Source organism: Etheostoma cragini, chromosome 9 (assembly GCF_013103735.1).
Source record: "Etheostoma cragini isolate CJK2018 chromosome 9, CSU_Ecrag_1.0, whole genome shotgun sequence".
Lineage (NCBI taxonomy): Eukaryota > Metazoa > Chordata > Actinopteri > Perciformes > Percidae > Etheostoma > Etheostoma cragini.
The window spans coordinates 2,159,546-2,183,470 of record NC_048415.1 but is presented as its reverse complement, the minus strand read 5'-3'; the positions used below and the strand labels follow the sequence as shown (position 1 = coordinate 2,183,470).

General features: G+C 40.8%; 1 protein-coding gene and 1 long non-coding RNA gene across 2 annotated transcripts in view; both read left to right on the top strand.

The window, feature by feature from the left end:
• Positions 1-16,504, top strand: part of LOC117950827 (adenylate cyclase type 1-like) — a 42,979-nt gene extending 26,475 nt beyond the window's left edge. Inside the window, exons 13-20 of the mRNA XM_034882173.1 lie at positions 2,997-3,256; positions 4,376-4,502; positions 6,573-6,689; positions 11,078-11,224; positions 11,705-11,803; positions 12,401-12,515; positions 13,426-13,550; positions 14,881-16,504. Of these exons, the coding sequence (XP_034738064.1) occupies positions 2,997-3,256; positions 4,376-4,502; positions 6,573-6,689; positions 11,078-11,224; positions 11,705-11,803; positions 12,401-12,515; positions 13,426-13,550; positions 14,881-15,201 (1,311 nt within the window). The 3' untranslated portion in view covers positions 15,202-16,504. The remainder of the gene's footprint in view (positions 1-2,996; positions 3,257-4,375; positions 4,503-6,572; positions 6,690-11,077; positions 11,225-11,704; positions 11,804-12,400; positions 12,516-13,425; positions 13,551-14,880) is intronic.
• Positions 16,505-22,022: 5,518 nt separating this feature from the next.
• Positions 22,023-23,925, top strand: part of LOC117951102 — a 9,055-nt gene continuing 7,152 nt past the window's right edge. Inside the window, exon 1 of the long non-coding RNA XR_004658056.1 lies at positions 22,023-22,034. This is a non-coding gene — a long non-coding RNA (uncharacterized LOC117951102). The remainder of the gene's footprint in view (positions 22,035-23,925) is intronic.

Genomic DNA, 23,925 nt, shown 5'->3' with positions numbered 1-23,925 from the left:
ACCACTAAGGTCTATATAAAAGACTTCAGATACAGTATTAGGGGACCACTAAGGTCTATATAAAAGAGACTTCAGATATAGTATTAGGGGACCAGTAAGGCCTATATATTAGAAGATTCAGATACAGTATTACAGGACCACTAAGCAAAATATTTTACTACACCAAACCAGGTAATGTTGTGGCCATACCTAATCCTAGCCTATAATGTATTATAAAGCAATTACTTTCTAGATCAATCTCAATCAAAGACATGTTGGTACCATTTTAGATGATCAGAAACCTCTTAGAACCAGGTATAAATAACCGGTTTTCACTATATTTAATGTTAAGCTTTATTTATTTGATAAGCTTAATGCACATTAATCAACATTTCTGTAAATGTGCCAGTGTCAGCTAGTTTTCAACTGTAGTCCTAGTTACCTAGCATGCATGTCTTTGTGGTGGGAGGAAACCAGCACACCCAGAGGAAACCCACGCAAACACGGGGAGAACACTGAGGCAGACGTGCTGTAAACATTATATCCCCGATATGATCCAAGCCACAATAACACTAAAGCCGGGACATCAGGCTGCATGAAAACATCTTACAAAGAATTTGTTTATTGCTGATAAATGCTAAATGCAGGGGGTTACACATATTGATGTCATCAAACGATGGCTTAAAGGCCTGTATAAAAATAGTAATAATGAAACAATGTAGAACAAAGCATATGAGTTAGAAACAGTGTCCTAATTTCATCGTCATTTCGAGTCTCTGCAGTACACGGGTTGGCACAGTCACAGCTGAGCAGATGGTGCGCCGCAGAGTCTCAGAAGAATGAAACATTTATTGTTCAAGTGTAAAACACCCATTAGAATATTTTAAAACGCAAATTGGTTGGTGTCAGCATGGGCCCCAGAACTCGGTCACGCTCTGATGTGTGTGTGTGTGTGTGTGGGTGTGTGTGTGTGTGTGTGTGTGTGTGTGTGTGTGTGTGTGTGACTACTGAAGCATGTAAAGTAGTGTAAAAATACAATAAAGCACAGGTGCAGCCTTCCCCTAAGCCTCTGACACAGATTAGATCAGTCAGCTCCCGTCTCTCAAAAAAGTGAAGCAACGCCGACTTGAGCATACGTTCTGCTCGTGAGCGAGATGTAATACGTCTCCTTGACAGCAGGCGCCGCTAATCTGTGTTGTCGTCCAAAAAATGAAAACCGGAAATGACGGAACATCTGTGTAGACCTAGTAAAAACGCACTGTTATCAGTCATTGTTTTTATCAAAGTGTTGATGGTAACCAAGAAAGATCGTTGTTGTCATTATTCGCTGAACGAGAGAAAATACGAGTTAGTAATGAGAAGAAACTGGCGTGGTCAGCTCCGGTTGTCTCATGCACTAATTTGCTAGTCGAGGGGTATTACTCCACCAATCAGATTGGTCATTGAGTCCGACTGCCCACTGGCTGATTTAACATGTCAAATCGGCCAAAATGGATGCCGACGGCTCCTCCGACTAACGATGGCACAGAACACAACAAATAGACTCGAGTCACCGACCTCGCCAGACTGTCCGATGGCCGATAATCGGGTTGGTGTTTCAGAGCCTTTAAAGAGATACTACAGAACAACGCACAAGTATTAATCCTAAAAACTACAGAGGCCACTTACTGGGCTTCTTGCGTAGGCTCTGGAAGAGCCTATGTGCTGTTGTAGACCAAACTGTACTGGTTTTACAGGCTTTGTTATGCTTGATTTATTACTAAGAAACTTATGAGCTATGTCTGGTAAACACACGATTCAAAATGCTGCTCTCCATGAGTCTTTGTGGAGACACTCGAGTTTTACAAATGGTAAATGGTTTGCATTTATACTGCTACACTTTTCTACTCCTAACCACCACTCAAGGCCCACTACGGCTGAAAATAACGTTTATTTTACTTGTTTAATAATCGGTTGATTATTTTTTTGATTAAACGATAAGCTGTTGGTCTATAAAATGTCAGAAAATGGTGAGAAATGTCGGCCAGTGTTTCCTAAGGTTTTGTTTTGTCCACAACTCAAAAGATATTCAGTTTACAGTACAGTCACAGAGGAGCGCAGAAACTTCATACTATTCACATTTAGGAAGCTGGAATCACAAATGATTTATTTTTTTCCATAAAATGACTCAAACCGATTAATCGATTATCAAAATAGTAGACGAATAATTTAATAGTTGACAAGTTATTGATTAATTGATTAATCTTTATAGTCAGTAATCATTGTTATACTGCTCATTTTAGCCTAACTTATTATATCTATCTGTAAAAATTCTGTTTATAATACTAGCTACCTGTATATATATATATATATTCATAGTACATATTCACCTGTAAACTCTGTAAACCCTTAGTATATTATGTTCATTGTACATATCTATAAAATTTCTACTTATGGTCATATCCACCTGTTTATTATATTCAGTACACATCCAGCTGTAAATCTTGCTCACAATACTTGTAATCTATATTTTTATATTCATAGGACAAACTTCTTTAAAAATTCTGAATATAATAGTATTCATTTCTATATTTATTCAGTACATATCCATGTCCTGCACTTATGGAACCAGTGTATATCCTGCACCGGCTGCTATTGCACTTCTGGTTAGACCCAAACTGCATTTTGTGTCCTTGTACCTGTGTAATGACAATAAAGTTGAATCTAATCTATAGCTCTAAAGCGCAAAAAAACCTTCAATTACAGTAACTAATGGATTCAACAAAATCGTGAAAGCGTTAGTCAACTAATAATTTCTTTGGTCAGGACAGCTGTACGGCCCTTAGTAATTGTCAGGTTAGTAAAATCATTGTGTGATTGATTATTTTTTGAATGACACAAGTCTACAAAATGTAAAGATGAAGCAGAGCCAAAAGAAACAGCTTAAAACCGCTTGTTTTGTGAAAGAAACAAACCAAAAACCCAAATAAATGTTGGCTGTCTTATGCAACCTCCGTCCTTTTCATCCCTTGCTCCAGGTGGGATGTGTCCCTTGGGCGAGAGTTGGGACAAACTCAAGTCTCTCAGCGGACGACGGCCCCGCAGACGCAAACAACAGCACCGCGGCAGACAGAGCTTGTTCCAACATGGCGTACGCTTTGCTGTCCTGCGTGGCCGGCACCCTCACCCTCGTCCCCTACCTCCGAGTCTCCTCGCTCCCCAAGATCCTCCTGCTCCTCCTCCTCTCTGTCACCTACACTGTCGTCATGGAGACCAGCGGCTATCGCCAAGCTGTGGGGTAAGCCTGAGCTGCATGTTATGTGGAGTTTTATATGGAATCAACGTGTGTTTGGGGTCCATTTTTGTTACTATGTATGCATTTTTTAAAAGGTCCTGTGAGATGCTGCCGATTGGGTGTTTTTATATAGGCTTTAGGGGTGACCTAATAAAGTCTCTTTCCCCAAAAGTCAGCCTTGGTGCAAAATTTCAGGCACTCCAAGCCTGTCCCACAACGAGCTTTTCTTAGGACGTGCCGTTTCTGTGCCTGCAGCTTTAAATGCTATTGAGGAGAAGAGAGGTGGGGCAAGGTGGAGGGTGGGGGTGTGGCCTTGACCAACTACCATGCTTTATTTGAAAGCCATAATGTCTCTCCCTTTCTCATGGATGGGCCAAATTCTCTGGGCGGGCACAGCAAAGAAAGGGGAGGTAAACTTTCCCCCTTATGACCTCATATGATCGGCCCATATGAGCTTTCCTTTTCTCAAAGACAGAGCGGGAGACCCAGGGCTCGGTTTATACCTATCACCATTTCTAGCCACCGGGGGACCATAGGCAGGCTGGGGGAACTCATATTAATCTTTAAAAAATCTCATAAAGTGACATTTTCATGCCATGGGACCTAGGCCTGCACCGTAAATCGTGATCTCGATTCCCCTTGTTTCCAATTTAATTTTGAAATAACTAAAATAGATTTTGATTCTCATTTAATTTTACAAGCTGACTGCATTACAAACGCTACTACGTTCTTCTGAGTTTTAAACATTACTGACGGTATAAAATAGGTTTTAAAGCCCTCCCATGCGCTGCAATGCTCTCCCTTCTCCATTGAATCCTCTATGTTTACAGGCTTGTGGTGATGCACAATGTGCTATGGGTGCCAAAAAAAATCTATGTTTGGTACTGCCAATTTGTTTTGTATTGTCATGGTTAATGGGTGCAATAAACATTATACTTCATGAGAGATCGCGGTAGATAATCGTGTTATCAATATAAGCAACAACAAAAAATCGTGATTCATATTTTCTCCCGAATGCTGCAGACCTAATGGGACCTTTAATTTATATTTCTTTTCTGTTAAATTTGCCTATTAAAGAAGCAAACAAGCAATGCTGTTTCTCTGTGTGTGTTTGTCTTTCAGAGGAGGGTTTCTCCACACAGGGGGGTATGATCCTGTGTTGGCTGCCTTGCTGTTTTCTGGAGCTTTGGCTCTGCATTCGAGACAGCTGGACCTGAAGATGCGGCTCGACTATCTCTGGGCTACTCAGGTACGTCTGTTTTTACGGACCAATAACTGGATCTAACTTGGAATTCTTTCCCAAATTGGGATTCCAATGGAATTGTTTTTGTTATTGGGAAAAGTTTGGAAAAATTTGGTTTAATATCCAACCATCGGTTATAATTTTAAGTTTTGGTTTCCGTAGCGGCCACCGTACTTCCAGGCGCTTGAGCACTGTAAGCGGCAGTCTGCAAAAACCCGGTTAAACTGTATACCACCATTATATCCAAATGAAATGTTCCTCTTATCTGTGAAATAAGCATGACCCGTTTCAACCCCACCCCTCAACCAAAAAAAAAAAAAAGGGAAAATCAATCAGTACCGGAATAAAAAGGAAGAATCAGAATAGGAATCAGATCAGTCCGTCAGATCATGTGTTTCCAGCCCAGGGTAACCAGGGTAACCAGTTGTTTTAGACCCCTTGTTTCAGCATCTATGTGCAGCATGGTATAATTTATGCCAAATCCTTGCACACGGATAGCGCGGAGGTGTTTGTAGAAGGTTATAGGGCACGATATAGTTATGTTATGTTTTTAAGCCTAAATCAAGGTAACTTGTTGTTGTGGAGTACTCTGTTAAACAGGGGGGGGGGGGACGTAATATCCTGATGATTATCGTGATTGTTTACAGTAAATTGGATAGGGAAGTGGTCCTGTATGTTGTTGTTGTTGTTGTTGTTGTTGTTTTTGCTGAGCAGGGTTGAAATCCAGCGCGAAAAGGAGCATCCTAACTTCTTCTAAAACACATTTTTCCTGCGGTAATATTATAGTAATGTAGTGCTCAGATATTCAGTTCAGTACAGTTAATAATGAGGTGCTACATGCAAAGGCGTGTAAAATGTTGATGATAGGTTCACACGGCTGGCTCGGAGACCTGAACGTGGAAAGACCAGAAGGCACGTAGCTAGCTAACACAAGACCTGTGCAGAACCGGGAAATGTCGGACTCGTACCAACCGGACGAGTTAAAGTAAATTTAGTCAAAGCAACACCTTCTTTCTTACCTGAAGTGACGATAGTAACCTCCTCCTGCTTGCCAGAAAAGTTGACAAGCTAGCAACAACAACAAAAAGTGTGAGCTAATCCACTCGTTATTTCATCTTAAAAGTGCACTTTCTGTGACTGTGACGGTTCGTGACAAACGCGGCTTGTTTAGAGTAGGCTTTCTTGTTTAATTTCATCTAGCATAATCAAGATAACTTTGATTCGTATGTCATTTAAACCAAAGTATCGGTTGCTCGTTAGGTACGACTGCTAGGTAGCATCGCTAGCATCACACTTGGCCTAACCTCGAGTAGGTCTGTTGCTCTCTGACCCTCAACTTCCCGAGCGCGCTCGCTCACACACGCGCACGCACACACACACACACGCGCACACACGCGCACACACACACACACACACACACACACACACACACACACACACACACAGAGACTGACACTTTCCTGGTAGGTATTTATTGATAAAATCCAAGAAAAAGACCAAGGAAGAGTCTGATTTAAATAAAAATAACAAAACTTGGAGACTTTGGGGAAAGAGTGAGGTAGGAATCTGAGAGGATGAAATGTATATTCCCCTAGCTCTACAGTAAGCTAATGTAATAACATTTAAAAATATATAAATATAGCCTAAGACAATATGTAACTCACAAAAGAAAACAAGAAAGAAGATATGGGCACTCATCTCTTGAAACAAGTTGATTTCTGATTCAGGTTGAAATGTTCTCACATGACAGATTTTATTACAAAAGCTTCAGGATTTAGCCTAAATGCAATAGTGTGATTGCATTGTATGTTTGTGTGTTTGCATCTTTGTGTTTCTATTCATGTTTCTATTTTAAGAATGACAGTGAACGTTTGTCTTGTTTGTCGTTATCTCCCTCTAGTGATAAGGATAAGCAATTACATCTACCTCTGAGCTATGAGCTGCAATTAAGCTTCATTGCATTTAAAGACAATAGAGCATCAGTTTCCCTTTGGATCAACATCCCTATGACTCTGTAAGGACTCACCTCTCCTTCTCCATCTCCTTGTGTGTTGTGTACATTGCTGATGGCGCCAGGCGGAGGAGGACAGATGTGACATGGAGAAGGTGAAGCTGGACAACAAGAGGATCCTGTTTAACCTGCTGCCGGCTCATGTGGCTCAGCACTTCCTCATGTCAAACCCCAGGAACATGGTGAGCATCCGCAGACATGTCCAGGCTCGCCCAACGTGGATCACCAGAGAGTTAAGGCCTCTGACACCAGCAAAGACTTCCCAGTGTTTCCCGAGACACCCGGGAGGGGCTGGTTGGGGAGATTTTTTTGTTTTTGTTTTTTGAGACATCTGGGTTAAAACTTGGCAGAGTTTGATTGAAAAGGGAATGTTCTTTAGATGTCAAAATCTATGACGCCCAACCTTATTTTGGCATGTCACCTGTCAATACAAGGACATGTTTGTCACAGGTTGTGTGAGAATATGTCGTTGTGTTGTGAGCAGGTCGATCAAAGAGTGATTTTTCCCTTTTCGGATTGTTTCCCTTGAATGACTTTTACAAGTCTGGAGAGGTGAAGTCTGGGGAAAAGTCAGAAAATGGAAATTATTTTGAATTACATCTTTCAAACTACTCATCTCATGACCCCTTAAATTATGGCCCATTGGGAGATCCTGATATAGATCCAGAGACTCTGCGTGATATAAGAGAAAAATATAACAAATAGTGTCAAGAAAAAAGATAAATGTGGGTACATTCACACATTAAATGCTGATGACAGAGAAATACACACACATACACACACACATATATATATATATATATATATATATATATATAGAGAGAGAGAGAGAGAGAGAAAGATCTTTATATATACATAGATAATATTAGCAATAATAATTGATTACCTACTAGAATCCAAGTATGTTAAACTCACTGTTAAGTACTAATCCTTACTAGATATGGTCTATGTGTCTATGAAGATGAACATTATACAGGGATGATGATAGTTAGTGAGCCAGTGCCACAGACTTTTTCAGGACTTGCAGCTGCTTGCGGTAAAGTTTCCTCCAGTCCTGCTGAAATAAATGCAACACGTACTACTGCCTTCATGCAATACATTAAGCATTGTCAAAAAAATGCTAATGCTAAATTCTAATTTTTTCAATGCACACAGAAATTGATTTGGTGAAATGAGATGGAGAGAATATTTTCTCCTCACATTTCTTTTAGCAACCTGTAGCTAAAGATGTAGTTTGTCTGGATCTCAGGGGTGATACAGTTCTGCAAACAGAGTGAAAAATGCATGAGATGAGTAGCTGATATGGCTGTTACAGGGACAACTCATGCAGATCTTTATTTTGGAAAAGTCCCACCTCTTTTCCGTCTCATTACTGCTGGCTTTGCGCATATTTCCGCTGGTCTTTAATCCGGTTAACACTGCTAGATTACACATCAGTGAAACTAGAAATCCTAGATGTTAGTATTTGTCACTTTTCAACCAAATTTAGCTGTTAGCTCAGGGTGTCCTTTGACCCATAACTCACCAATTTAGTGATTTTTGCTGGGTTCAGTTCTTTATTTAGGTAATGTAGGAGATTTATACGTGGATAGTTTGCTAATTGAAACTGGAGCAGGTTGCAGGTTGCTGGACACATAATGCAAAGAAATGTCCAATATGCCCTGCAACTGTTTGGGTCTTAATGTGGGAAATAGATCCCAGCTGTTCAGGCCTATGGTAATGCTTGACCAGACCATATGGTGTGTGGAAGTGTGAGCTGACAGCCCTATGTGTCTGTTTCCACTGACTGATGAACATCCCCTCCACTCATCTCTGTTCCTTCCTTGTCCCCCTCCTCCCTTTCTCAGGAAGTGATGAACACATACATCCTTTCAGGAAATTTGTAGCCCCGAAAGAAGACAAGCTTTGTAAACACTAGTACTGTGTCCATAATGTCTAGGCTACATACTGTACTTATTGTTAATGTTTGGACATTTTTGTAGGTTTGATGATAGTATCCAGCTTTAAAAATTAGTTAGTTAGTATGAATATGCATCCATTCATAATGGAAACATTATGAATGGATCTGATGGCTCATAACTAGTAACATTTGTGCTGTAATTCCTGTCAGGAGACACTTTCAAAATAACAAAGTAGAAGGAAACTCACATTCTAATGTCAAAAACTGAAATAGAAGCTTTTATTTGCCAACCCTTCCATTAAACAGCACATTAACATAACAATGTTGCCTTCTCCTCCAATGCCATTTCCTTTCAAATTTCTTCCTTATCTCCAATATTATAGAATTTATTGTTTGTATTCTAAAATCTGCATTTTAGCTTGGCAAAATACATACTTAAGCAGGAAATGTTATCATGAGGGTTACATGCATTTCCCTGGTGATTGTGTAATTGTAATTGTTGGTATAGTACAACGTATTCAGTGCCTGTTTTGTGTTAAAGAAGACAACTACAATTACGACACAGCTTTGATGTTGCAAGTTGGTATTTAGTCTATTTAGCATATTAGTAAAAAATCAAAATCAGAGCTAAATTGTTGCATAAAGAGCTCAAGGCATAGGCGCCAATTTCTGTTTTCCTCCGTTGGTGCTCACGGGCGCACGTACTTTAAATAAAAAAATAAATAGTAAAAAATGTTTGCGTTTCAAAACTTAGGAATTGGACAGCGGCTGACACGAACACACACTCCTATTAACTCAATAATAAAGCCGTAAAGTAGGCTATCGTTTAACTCGGGACAGCGCCACTTCTCACAAATACAGACAGGACTGGAGATGAGAAGTTTAAATTTATTAAAGTTTAAATGACACGTAACCACGATCAGCTTTGTGGGAAATTAAGAATCAATGGAGCAGGAGAACTGACAGCGACCTCACCAATCATAATATGACAGACATCATAGCGCATCTGTCTCCAGGACTACAAAAACATTGACCACAGGGGGTCATTTGACTGGCATGCGAAATGACTACTTACAGATTTATAGAACAGACATAAGCCAGCGAATTAACATTGCACTTTAATAACGTAAGGGATCCAAAAAAAGACTGGTTAAAATCCAGTCCCTGATCTGGGTCAAGCTCCAAAGGCTTTTGTTTTCTTCTCACAGCTGACAATGCTTCTGCAGAGCCACAGTAGGCCGAGGCTAGTAAACACTGGGGGCAGGAAATCAGGAAGTACGTTTCCGGCACATCGGTGACCACTCGCAGCTACAGTGTATAGAGAGGCGTCCTCTCTTTCCTCTGGGCTAAAGTTCACCCATACACTGTATTCATAACACAGCACAGTGGGTGTGCTACCTGGAATTCAAAGTTTATCAGCTCCAACATTATGCTTGAAAAGATATTTGTTTTCTACTGTGGCCACATGCAAGCATACTGGATTTGTTTGCCCTTTATACACTTATATACTGTACGTACAGTATAATGTTTCAAAGATGTGTACAGTGACCTTAGTCAGTACAGAAATTGCACCCCAAAAATGTTATCTTGCTTATTTTATATTTCTTAATCACTTGGATCCTGATTGGTAATACACCAGCAATATTGCTGTCAAAGACATCATGACAGTGAATCTTAACCATAAGCTGCAATGAAGCCGGCTGTTATGTTTCGATAACCTTACTTATTTTGACATTATTGTACATTCCATAGGAAACCTATTTTTGTATCCAAAATGCATTTAAATCCACAATCAGCAGAAACTGTAAGTGTGCAAAGAAGAACATAAATGAAACACAGTGCATTTTCATCACAGTTGGACCTTTGGTGTACAATATATGGCTAAATAATACAATCTTTTTTGTAGAATCAATTAGCGAATAAGCTTCCACAAGACTAATGGAAAATACATAACATTATTATTTATTTATTTTAAAGATTATTTTTGGGCATATTAGGCCTTTCTTTTGACAGGAAAGCTGAATACAGGACAGGGAAGAGAGATGGGGAATGACACGCAGAAAAGCGCCGCTGCGTCGAGAAGTAAACCAACCACACCAATCCACCAACCGAGCTATCCAGGCACCCATACATAACATTATTAATTGGTCCCCTACTGACATGGGGCGGGAGGCGGGGTACACCCTGGACATGTCACCAGACTTTCACAGGGCGGACATAGACACAGGCAATTATTCACAAGAACCAGGAGAAAACCCACGCTAACACAGGGAGAACATGCAGACAGAAAGGAGAAGCAGATTCAAACCTGGAACCATGGTGCTGTGAGGCGACAGTGCTAACCACTGATCCACTGTGCTGTGGGAGTTAAAAGAAATTCAAGAATTGTTTTGAAAACTGACTTAAAAAAAAAACAATCCACACAACACAGTGTTTTTAGTTTTTAAAAGGCACTATTTCCTCAGAGAGGCCAGTCGTTCAACTGAAAACTGTTCACAGTGCGGTCTGTGGATTAACAGGGACCCTTCATCTCCGTTTGACTGGGGTGAAGGCGCATATCTCGGATGTTGAGCAAATATGAAATAAACTAAAACAGACCCCTGCCTTGTGATTTATCTTTCCCACAGCTGTAGGTCATCACAGTTTTGACTTCACTTTTCTACCCCCCAGGACCTGTACTACCAGTCCTACGCTCAGGTCGGAGTGTTGTTCGCCTCCATCGCCAACTTCAACGACTTTTACATTGAGTTGGATGGGAACAACATGGGCGTTGAGTGTCTCAGGCTGCTCAATGAGATCATCGCCGACTTTGATGAGGTGAGTCAATTTTGTTGCATCGTAAATCTGCAATTTTTTAGATATATATTCCCCGTGCAGTTTTCATGTCTGCCGGCTCTGCCTTTGGAGAATCTGGGGCAACATGACCTCCATAATCTCATTTCAAAAAGATGACATTGTGGCCATGACTGAGGGTTTAAAAAATACTGTGTTTATTGATGCAATATAATAAGCAATGGTTGCGGTTGGGAAAGTTTTCAGAATAAGGAATGACTTACAGATGACTTTTGGCCTGCTAGAATCTATAATCAACAACATGAAGCATTCATTTACTCAAACATGCTAAAATAGTCCATTTTAATTTGCATTTGGATTTGTTTGCCAACACAACCTATGATATATATGAACCAATAGTATATACTGTATGAATTTAGATTGACAATTTACTCCAGTTTGATTTTATATTTGCAAGAGTAGTAATGCTTTCCTCCTGTTCTTTTCTCTTTTTCCCCCTTCCAGCTGATGGACAAAGAGTGCTACAGGGATATTGAGAAAATCAAGACCATTGGCAGTACATACATGGCTGCAGTAGGGCTGGTTCCTACAACTGCCTCCAAGGTACACATTCAGAAGCTATATTTAGATCCCGTATGAGTTTTTGTTTGTATTTGCAGGGTATTAGCACGTGTCGACAGTTTTGAGAGGCCTAGTATTTTTGCAGGTAGCTATTTCCTGCGTGTTAATATTTGTCACTTTTCACTCCACAAATCCTCTGTGAGGGATTACCGGCCCTCCGTGGTGTCAGCATATTCTGCATTCATAAAGTTTCTCTAAATCCTGCAAAGTTCACAAACAAAAGGGCCCTTTCTGCAACTTCTGCAAAACTTTACGCCAACTTAACAGTCAGTCACAAAGGTGGTTTGACTTTGGGGAAAACGCTGGTGCGTTCTTTTGTTGCGCTCCGAGATAATAATGTATATAATTACATAGGGGAAACAGAAATGGAGGGTAATATCCCTTTCTAACTTGAACATAAGCACGCTTGTTTGTGCATAGATGTGCGTTTTGCTGACATTCAGGGCCAGAATTTTCCACAGATTTAAAAAGAAAAATAATTAATTAAAGAATAAACTCAGTTAACTGCAAAAAAAAGACAGAAAAGAAAACCACTTTGGTTTGGGGTTGCTGACATTTGTGTGTTTCTCTGATTCCCAGGCGAAGAAGTCCACAACCTCACATTTATGCACAGTGTCAGATTTTGCCATTGATATGTTTGACGTCCTGGATGCCATCAACTACCAGTCTTACAATGACTTTGTCCTGAGAGTAGGTGAGTGAAAAGACACACACATGCACTACCAAGCACACACAAGCACACACTGGTCAATGTAAACAGTGGCGTTGGTGCTTCTTCTGACCTATTGCACTGGACACCACCGCTGCTCAGTGCCGGTAAATTGGGAAGGAAATGCATCACAGAAAGAGCGTCGACACTAGGAAGCTCGTCACGGCGAGCACTGAAGTTCTGGGTTCCATTGTGTTGGGTATCCTGTGCAGAGCCTGCTACGGGAGCCCTTGTTTAATCCAAGCGTAGCCTGGTGTACACAGTGCCATCCTGTCTGCTGACTGTGGGGCTGCATGTGTCAAACTGCATGTGTTTTGCCTAAACCCCCTTTAACACAAATGCAACTTTTAGGATTTTGCGTTAAGCTGGCTTTCCCAAAAGTGCATCAAAACAAAGTTTGGCCTTTAAGACCTGCGGAACTGTGGCTGTAAAGACAAAGCAATACCATTGATTTGTGGAGGGACATGTCGTCGACAAAATAACCTAAAAAATGATTAATATATCTTTTAAACATTATTGAAAAAACAGAAAAGAAAAAAACATGAAAACTAGAAAATTCATTTGCTGCAGAAAATGCGTGGGAATGCTGAAAAGCTGAATTACTAAAGCTAACCTGGTTGAATAGTTTAAATCAGTAAGAAGGAGGTGAAGTAGTGGGAATGGTTTAAAAACACCACTAATGTAAAAAAAGAAAATAAATTAAAAAAGTGGATATTGTTTTAAAAATTGAATTGCTAAAGCTAGATTTTAGTTGGACTGCTGTGCAACAGCATTCCCACAATTATATTAGTTGAATGTAATCTGCGCTGTAAGAGCGCTTTCATTGTTTTAAAACTTGAGACCTGAATGTTGTTGGGTGTGTGTTTCAGCCCCTTCGTTGTGTTCATGTGTCCAGGTATCAACGTGGGACCAGTGGTGGCCGGAGTGATTGGAGCCAGAAGACCTCAGTATGACATCTGGGGAAACACAGTGAACGTAGCCAGCAGGATGGACAGCACTGGAGTACAAGGAAAGATCCAGGTACAGCATTTCAATCTTCTTTATTTCCCTTTGTATAATCAGGTGAAAGTCTCAGAGACACCTAGCCAAAAGGACAGCATAAAAAACATCCAAAAAGAAAAACTGTGCCAACAATTTGTAGCTTTATAGTGAAGTCAGTGTAGTTTTAGCTTAGTTTACTTGGCAAGAGGGTCTGGTAAGGCAGGGCGATATGGCGTAGATCAAATATCACAATATTTTTTACCAAATACCTCGATATCGATATTGCAACGATATTGTAGTGTTGACTATTGCTGCTGTCACAAAATATTTATACAGAGATTTTTATAAAAAACCATCAGTAATGTAGATATAATTCAATTACATTTTATTTATAGTATCAATTCATAACGAGTTATCTCGAGACACTTTGCAGATAGAGGAGGTCTAGACCACGCTCCGTAATTTACAAGGACCCAACCGTTCTAGTAGATACAAATTAAAATTGAATTGAATATAATGACTAAGTGGGTAAAGGCAAATACGTAATAGTACAGGTAGAACAGTCTGGTACTGTAATGCAGCCTTTAAAACCAGGAAAAGACAACACTTATGCCATATTATGATGTTACGATATCCAAAATCAAAGTCAATATCTAGTCTTATATCACGATATCGGTATAATATTATTATATTGTCCAGCAGTAGCGTCTGGGCAGAGTAGCTGTGTGGAGCTTTCTGGAGTCTTTTTAAGTTAGTTTGGTACCACCACCGTGCCAGCTCAAAGATCCAAAACCTAGTCTCCCATTGCCAGACTCATCTCCACAGTTCTGTAAAGATAGGTCTACCTACATCACACATACATTCTGGGTTAGGAGAGAAAGAAAGCGCTCTGGGTGGTTTGAATTTCTTTAAACCAATCCCAGTTGTCTTGCAGCTGTTTCAGAAGGTAGCCTGTTTCGGTGGAACATTTGCACCCTGCTGAAGAAAACTCCACATACAATATTAAATGAAGTTATCTGGATCTGCACCATACAGTAACGTGAGCTATTTGAGCTGAATGCCTGGTTAAACAGAACTTGGTCAAACCAGTGTATGGCTGTTTGTACTTTGTCCACAGCAATCCCACCAGTCTGTCCCGAAACATCGCTGTTACAAAGTAAATGCTGCAAACACATTCTTTCTACATTTTTGCAATCATACAGGCCAGAGAGCTGATATGTCAGGATTTATCTGGGAAATGTACTTCCATCGATCCAGACTAATTCTTCACGTACATTGTTTTCAATGAAGGCAATGCAGTGTATTTGAGAGCTTTTTTTGGCTCAACTCCCCCCTAGCATGAAGTCCTCCTCCTGTGTTTCCTCTCCAGGTGACAGAGGAGGTTCATCGTCTCCTCACAGACCACTACAGCTTTGTGTGCCGGGGCCAGGTCAGCGTGAAGGGCAAAGGGCAGATGCTCACATATTTCCTGGAAGGGCGCAGGCACGGCAACAGACCGTCTCAAATCCAGCAGCAGCCAGGCAACGGAGAGCGGCGGTTCAGCACCTTCACCCAGGGCAGCGTGTGCACCAGGCTGAGCCCCCCCACCGTGACCACCTACGCCACGGCCAGGACCCCGAGCCCGTCCAAACCAACCACCTCCTCCAGCACCACCAGGTACCTGCCCTCTGTCCCCACGGCAACGGTGTGATGGATACCTTCTTCACTGGGATTGTGGTAAACAAGGAAATGACACTAGGGGTGGGGGATAGCACGGATGATACATGATAGTAGTAGCAGAGAGAGTTTTTCAATGCCGGGAAAAAGTAGAGCCGACCTCCACTCTTCTTCTACTGGATGTGGGAGACAGCTGAGGCGCTAATCGTCCAATGGGAGGCGTGGACTCTGGGCCTGGACTGGGTTTAGGACTAGAGTCTGAGGAGACCTCGGTCGGACTCGTCCTCCACACTCGAGGCCTGTTGGTTGTTTCACACCGCTGGGGTGCCATGAACGAGGTGCAGGGTGCTTTCAGCCACGTTGCTCTGTAACCAATCAATGGTTAAGGATGTCTCTGCGATTTCAGAGTCGACACCCACAACTGTAACAACCTAAATCAGCATCAAAATAACAACAAAGTTTGGTCTATAAAACCCGCAGAACTGGGGCTGTAAAGATGAAGCAATACCATTGATTTACAGAGAGACATGTCCTCACAGTGGTGTTATTAGTAACATTGTTATATTTATCAATTGGTTTAAAAGCTACTTGTTAAGCAGTAAACAATTATTCGGAATGGATATATCAGCATCAAAATCACAAACAATTGCACAATTGATAGTGTAGCACAAAAGCCATCCACAACCACATGTGGAATTTCCTTTCACAACTTTTAGCTGACCCTTTTCTCTCAGTTTGAAGCCAAATCAGGGCTTTGCCTTAGCGAACACCCCTCACAATGAGTTCCTTGACATTTTTTTTGTTGCCTTTTAGATTCGTTATTGATTTATTGGACACCACTTCGGGTGAATTAATGAATTGCAGGGGCATGTTTTTAAAGTAGATGAAGCCAAATGTTTAATTGTAAATGGTAGTATAAACTTGCCAAAATACGACAGGGCGTTGCATCAAGTCATCTCTTGGACGTGTATGCCCCTTCACTTTAACACTCCAGCGGCACCTGAGGTAAACTCTTGTTTCCCTGAGCCGCTCAGTGTCTACAAGTGCATGATGCCACTGCTGCATTTCAGTCATGTGTGCTGTCTATTTCCCTGTGATGCTTGACTTTTAGATTCTTCCTCGTCAAAGTGTAGCAATAAAGCGGTTTGTCTCCTATCTCAGCCCCTTGCATGCTGTAGCCAGCTGGATCCTATTTTTGACCTGATATTGTATGTAGCCAATAGAATGTGCATAGCTAGCCGCACAAGTGTGTATCTCTGTGGAGTTGAAGCATGACTTAGAAACACTTATTTTCTGTATTGTGCGAGTGTGATTCCTTCCTAAGGGATTTCGATTTGGAAAAAAACGAAACCTTTTATTTCTCTGCGTGCTTGTTTATTAAGAAAATATTTTCTATTGTTTAAATATTCTGTTCTACTATTTTCATGAACTCAAAAGCTGCGTGGGTCGAGAGAAGAAAACTGCTGTTTATGAGGAGACACCCAAACCTCTGTGTCTGGGTTCCTCACACAAATCCAGATGATTTATTTTATGGTATAGCATGCTATATATAGCATACAGTACGGCTTACCACAGCCATTGACTCTCCTCTAATCTGTTCGAGCATGCACTGCCTGCAAGCCTGTGGCTCCTACATGCATGCTTTGATGAAACATTCATACAGGCCGAGCGGCGGACGCACAGTGACTCTCTTTAAATGTAGTCCTCATGCATGCGCTAAAGGTAGCGGCCCTCTTGAATGTAAGGTGCTTTTTTTGACCCGTGTCTTCTTCATGAGCTCGGTGCGCGAACCTTTTTTTCTTTTTTTTCGGGACATTTCTTTAGGACAGTTTGACATCAGGACGGGGGTGTCACGTCCTCCCCGCTCCTGCTGTAGTCAACAGGTAGCTGGTTTTCAAATGTGCCGACCTATTTTCATAAACATATCAGACTTGTTGGTGTTGAGCCGTAGCACAACTGAATGCGTAGATACGGTTATTGTGGATGTTCCTTCTGTTGAATGCCTGTATTTTTACTGTTCTTTAACAGTTTTGTAACTCGATGATCAAATGATGGCAAGTGTTGATTTTTTGAAAAGAATTATTTGGACACGATAAACTGACTGAAATGATGATGTTGTACTTCTTGTCATCATATTTTAAATAGATTTAAAGACTATGTATATCTATATATAGATATAGATATAGATAGACACAGTCTATATAGTAGCTTGATGCTTGTATGCTTACTTTGAGATTAAAAATGAGGATTTTTATACATTTGCTTTAACCAGTTAATTGAAATTGATGGAAAAGAAGTTATGTACAATATTTTTGTTCCTGTAAATTGGATATTTTCATACTGTATGATACGGGTTTCAATTGTTATATGTAGGTATTACATGCTATTATTGTACATTGCAGAGTCTTTTTCAGAGATATATTATGAATGAAACAATATTTGTCAAGTTCTTTTGTTGAAGATGTATTTATCGAGATGTTTTATGTGAATGTAAATTTTGTTAAAGACGATATTTTATACTAAGTGTTTGCACTGCGATGATATTGGTCGTATTATGATTATAAAAAATAAAGCCAGCGGAGATGCGTCTCCTGGAGTTAAAAGTGATCTTCCTTTGTTCATTTTTACCAAAACACACACGCACACACACACACACACACACACACACACACACACACACACACACACACACACACACAGACACACAGTGCATATGGAGAGGCCATTGAGCTCAGTTATAAGGTTACATAACTGTAGAAAAACAGAGTAGCTGATGTAAGAAGTTTGGAGCAACATTGGGGTCAATGTCAGCGTGTTGTTTTCTATTCTCTTCAAGAGATGTTTTTAATTGTTTTAACTGCTCTTTTTGTGTTTTATGTGAACGCACTTTAAATTGCCTTGTTGCTGAAATGAGCTACTGTATATGAATATAGTTATAGCTTTCCCTAGTTTAGTTTAGGTTATTTGCAGACAAAAAAACTGTTGTTCAGAAGGAGCCTCACGCTGATGGGATGAACCCGTCCGCTACCAGAAAAACAGTCACGCTGCAAAGATTGTGTGTGTGTAGCGAGCAGATTCTGGACCATATGTGGAGAAAACCAACACTACGAGTGTTTGGATGTTCCATTTCTCATAGTCAGTTCTTATGAAGTTAGTTAAAAGCTTATTATACATTTATTTTGTCAAATCAAAAAGGCAAAAAAAGGGATATAATCAAGTAAAGTACCTTAAAGTTGTAGTATCTTATTACCTTAAATTGTTCTTTGATATCTTAATAGTATATATACATATGTATATGTATGTATTTGTATAATGTATAAATGTACAAATCAAGCTTTTCTGGTATAAAGGTAAAATAAATAAAATATATAAAATTAGCTAGTCTGCATCACAGTACATTTAAGTAAATAACTATTATCTAAAGCTCTCAGGGAAGAGTACAGTAGAAAGTATAATGCAGCAGAAACTTCTAAAGTAGAAGTATACGGATGCATTCAATTGAAATTTGCAAGTAAAGTAAATGCACCTCAAATTTCCCCTAAGTATTGTACTTTAAATAAATAAACTTACTGTACTTCCTGCTTTATCGTGCATATTGGGTGTGAATTATTAGCACATATTGCTAATAATTCCACTTGTTAATGAGTGTTTTAACATTGTAGTATTACTCAGCTGAAGAACATGTTTAGATGATTAAAGGGCCAGTCTGAATGGTTTTAACCATATCATTGACAGATCAATACACATCAAGCTTTTCTGCTTTGAAGGGGAAAAATCTCCGGTGGAAACGTGACTGATTTTTGGGAGATTGGGCTGTTATCTTATGTTAATCGTTTGGAGAGACCTGCCAATCCATTTGAGGGTATCAGGTATGCCTTCATGGCTGTTTCATTCCATTAAAGGGAAATACTTTCTGCAATATTTTAAACATCATTTTTTGTAATGAATATTCAGTCTGATATATTTGTGTATAATAATATAAAATTCAGTTGATTTATATAAAGTTTGGCTGTGCAGAGTTTGTAATGAGCGACCTGTTGAGGTTTTTTAGGGTTTTATTTCGTCCATTCTGTCATGTAATTCCAGTGATTTGTACACATATGCAGCCGAGAGCCCACAGCGTGTCCCTACAGGATGTTCTTTTTCACTCTCACTGAACAGGAAGTGCTTTAATCCATAACTCAACATCCCCAGTCTCATCATAAAAACCCAAGTTTACAGCCAGAGAAAGTGGTTCTTGTGTTTCACTTAAATACTCCATTTGCTTTAAGGATGGAAATAGTGTAGTTTTTACTCCACTATATGAATTTGACAGTTGCACTTATTTACATTTTGGTGCAAGTATTTCTATTACTTGAGTAAAGTGGAGTTAAAGGTTTCCTGATACATAGAGTGGGTTTATTATTAAGAAGAGTGACACATGAGGAAAACACACAAACAGAACAAACAAATTAAAATGGGTGAATGGAGTAAGTGGTTGCAGAGTCTGCGGGGGGTTTAAACCCATCTGTCCTTAGCTGAACTGCGATTGTATGATGAGGATGAACTCTGTGTTGATGAGGGAATGTAGACTGTGGTACAGCCCGTCCGGCGGTGATATCTTATGATATAGGGCCCCCCATATGGCTGACTGACTGCTGGTGTAAAGCTTGTCAAGCACAGCATGTCTGTGTAAGGAGCCGGTTGATGTAAAGACGGAGAGACAGGAGGGATTAAACAGTTGCGAAGTACGGAAGATGGAACATCCACATGTGGTAGCTGACAGGTTAGTGTTTTTTGTGCAGTTAGATCAGAAAAGGGGGCGGAGTGGTCAGACAGACCAGAGTCATCTCAGGTCAGGGACAAGACCTACTTTACTTCGGAAAAACACAACACAACGGGATAGTCAGAGCCCCGAGACCCCGACAGGAACACCACAAAGCCCTTGTTTGGCTGCTGCAGGGTATGTGTTTGGGAGGGCGAGGATCAGCGAGACTGGTGTGGGGGTGTGGGGGTATGGAGGTGTGGAGGTGGGGCTTCCATGTCTTTCAGATGTCACATGATGGAGATCAAACAGCGCTTGGCATTGAACGTCCCAAGACTGGAATGTTTACCTTTGACAGGAGCACAGGGAAAAACAGACTTGTTGTCTCAGGAGTTGCTCTTACACACACACATACTTACACACACACACACACACACACACACACACACACACACACACACACACACACACACACACACACACACACACACACATGCACATACACCCTCCAGATTCCATTTGTGGTGATTTAAACCTTTGTAGGGCGTCAAAAGAGGGGTATCTATGAAGCTCACAAAAACAGGGTTTGTTTGAAATCACACCCACAGAAAGAATGCACACCTGCTTGAATACAACACCGAGGCTGTCTGAGGTTGACGTATGTATTGTGAACCTCCGTCACTCGCAAGGAGAGCTTCAACTTCTAGTATTACATTGGAGTAAAAAAAATCACGTGGAGGCCTACAGGCAGACAGGTACAGGTCCTGGGGTCAAGCTTTCAGGTTCAGGTACAGGTCCCAGGGTCAAGCTTTCAGGTTCAGGTACAGGTCCCAGGGTCAAGCTTTCAGGTTCAGGTACAGGTCCCAGGGTCAAGCTTTCTCTGTGTTCATTGAGGGAATGTAGACTGTGGTACACCCCGTCCGGCTGTGATATCTCATGACAGACAGCCCCTCATATGGCTGACTGACTGCTGGTGTAAAGTGTGTAAAGCTCAGCATGTCTATGTAATGAACCGGTTGGTGTAAAGATGGAGAGACATAAGGGATTAAAAACCTGAACACTAAAAGGTTAATATTACACAAGCTGTTATACTGCTTATGTGATAACAACATATCAGACTATAAAAATAAAATGCTATCGAAACATCGCTCTGAGGATGCAGATAAATGATGCCATTTCTCAGATTTTCTAAACCAACAGATCTAAAACAGCTGGTGTGTTTCTGCAAAGAAAGCAGAATTGACCTTAAACAACGTCTTCTTCATTTCATGGTGGGTTGTAACCTTAAAATGACCACAACCTTTTGATTCAATATTACTTAATTTGCATAAAAAACGTGTAGATGGACACATGGTTAGAGGCACCAAGATCAACGTCATAAGATTTGATACTGAGTTAGAGCTCCTAAAAGGACAGATGCATGGCCTTGAAAGGAAGGGAAAACAAGGATTGGTTGGACACAACCCGGCCCACAATGTGTAACGTTTTTGGATCTAATATACATTAAAACCCGTCACGTGACAGGAATATTTAAAGCTGTGGTTTTAGTGCAGCTGGGAGGTCAGTAAACCACTGTGGTCTCTGGTCCCGGGACGTGTCAGTGGCGTGGTCCGGTTCCCCAGCGTCCTCGCTCAGGCCCGACAATCAGCCACCAGGAATGTGATGTGAGAAGGGCACAGTGACGCTAATTCCCAACAAAGTTAGTTTTTTTCTTCTCTTCTCCTTCTCTCAAGATTTCCTTAATCGGATGATTTATTAAACAGGCAACGCAGATCACAGATTGAGGTCTGGGAGAAAAACCGGGAGACAGAGCCGGGGTCATTCATGGCGGAGGAGTCTCAGGACAGTCACACTGCTTTGATATGGTGAATGGGGTAAACGGATTTTTACGTAAGCCTGCAGCATCTTGGCATGTTGTATGATGATTCACCGTGTGTGTGTGTGTGTTTGTGTGTGTGTGTGTGTGTGTGTGTGTGTGTGTTTGTTTCTGTGTTGTTGTTTTTTCAAATGAGTGTATGTGTTTGCAAGCTTGTGATTGTACACTTGTGTGTGGGAAACCCAGGAAATCCAGGCTCCCATGCGCCAGCATCTATTGTGTTTGGTTTCCTCCTCTGTGTGTGTGTGTGTGTGTGTGTGTGTGTGTGTGTGTGTGTGTGTGTGTGTGTGTGTGTGTGTGTTTAGCTGCAGTGCAGCTTCTCGTTGCTCTAATGAGAAGTAGGAGGAAGTCCAAGCTAAAGGATTGCACTTGGCAAAGTTAACTGGAAACAAAATCATGAATGGGTCCGGAGAGCAGTGCTGGGAGGATTTGTCATTATTATGTCCCCATGCAGGAACACTTTTTTCATCCAAACTCACTGTTACTTTACTATCCTTCCTCCTCCTCCCCCTCCTCTTCCTCCTCCCCTTACTTCCATCAAACACGTGTCTGAAGATCATTTCCTCATTTAGAACAGTCTGTCCATAACATCCACGTCACAGAACTCTCTAAAGGAAAAAACAGACCAAAAGATCGTATACAGTGAGGAAGAGTTACACACGTTGTCATGTTACCGCTGGGAATTATAGTACATGCAGGAGGAGCATTTACTGAAGAGTACATGTTTTCACAGATCATACCAAGCACATAATGAGCTTCGTATGAACGTTTGGAAGCACCATAAAGGTGAAAAAGTCTGTTCTATAGTTAAGTCGGTGCACACAAAATCCCCCAAAGACTTATGTTCCCTCACATTTAATGTAGCCTGGCTGTGTTTCTAGTTTTATGTGCCAACATTTGAGACACCTGATGCTTTCCTAAACATTTGATATTTATGTCCAATCTCTTCTGCAATCAAGACCTTGTCCAAAAGAGCATAATTTCAGCTTTATGTAATGCTAAAGTAACACTGAGGCTAACTGTAACTTTGGGGTGGGGGGGGGTGGGACATTATGACAGAGCTATAGAGCCTGAAGAGGACAGGGATGGAGGAGGCTAAGAAAAGAAAAGGAGAAATTTACTGAGCAAGAAGACGCCGGACAAGAGTTCATCTCCGACTGGCTTTTTGTCGCAACGTAAAAGGATGCAAGACAGACCAATTCTTACATGTATAATGTTTCTTTAAGGCAAAGCAAGTTTTTTTGTACTGTATAGCACAATTTATACAAAAGGCAAGTCAAAGTGCTTTACAGAGACATAGAAACACGTTGTGAACACAAACAACAAAAGCGCATTTAAGAGACACAGGGCAGTTACGAGAGAAAGAATAGTTCAAAATTAAGAGTAACTTTAAGGACAAGAATGAATAATAATAATAATGAATAAGGATGTTTCGCATTTATGAGAAAGCTGCAGTAAACAATAATGCTTCAGCCCTGACTGAAATGGGCAGTTTGAGTTGATCTCAGGTGTTCAGAGAGTTTGTTCCTCAGGTGTGAAGCACAATAACTAAATACCTCTTCACACTTTTGTTTTGTTTTTGTTGTAAGAACAGCCGGTCTTCCTTCTTGTATTGGAACATGTCATCACCTTGGTTTTGGTCTTCATTGAACACAAGTTGGAGTCCAGTGAGCTGAGACTGCAAAATATAAAAGGCAGGGCGCAGTTTAAGAAGTGCATCTGAGAGAAAAGAAGGGGAATAATAATTGTGATTGTGCTCCTCAGAGGATTTACGGCGTGTCATTTTTCAATACTTTGAATAACCAAGAACTCCATTCGCCCCCAGTGTATTGGTCGTTAGCTCTAAACCGAGACAAATAAACCCCAAACTACCTGTGTGGCGAGATGACAGCAGGCCTAAGAGGAAAAGTATGTATTTATGTCCTTTCTGTCTACAGATGTCAGTCTGTAGGTCATTGTGTTGTTCTCCCGATCTGTTTTTCACAGGGTTTATCAGTTTACCTCACGCCACCACAAGCCTCTCTTCTTCAGAGGTTATTATAACATTTTCCGCATGTTTGTAGGGGCGTTTCTCAATACCAAGTAAGCAAAGAACGGACTTGTGTTCTTGGGGAGACCGTACTTGCTAGCTGTACCTG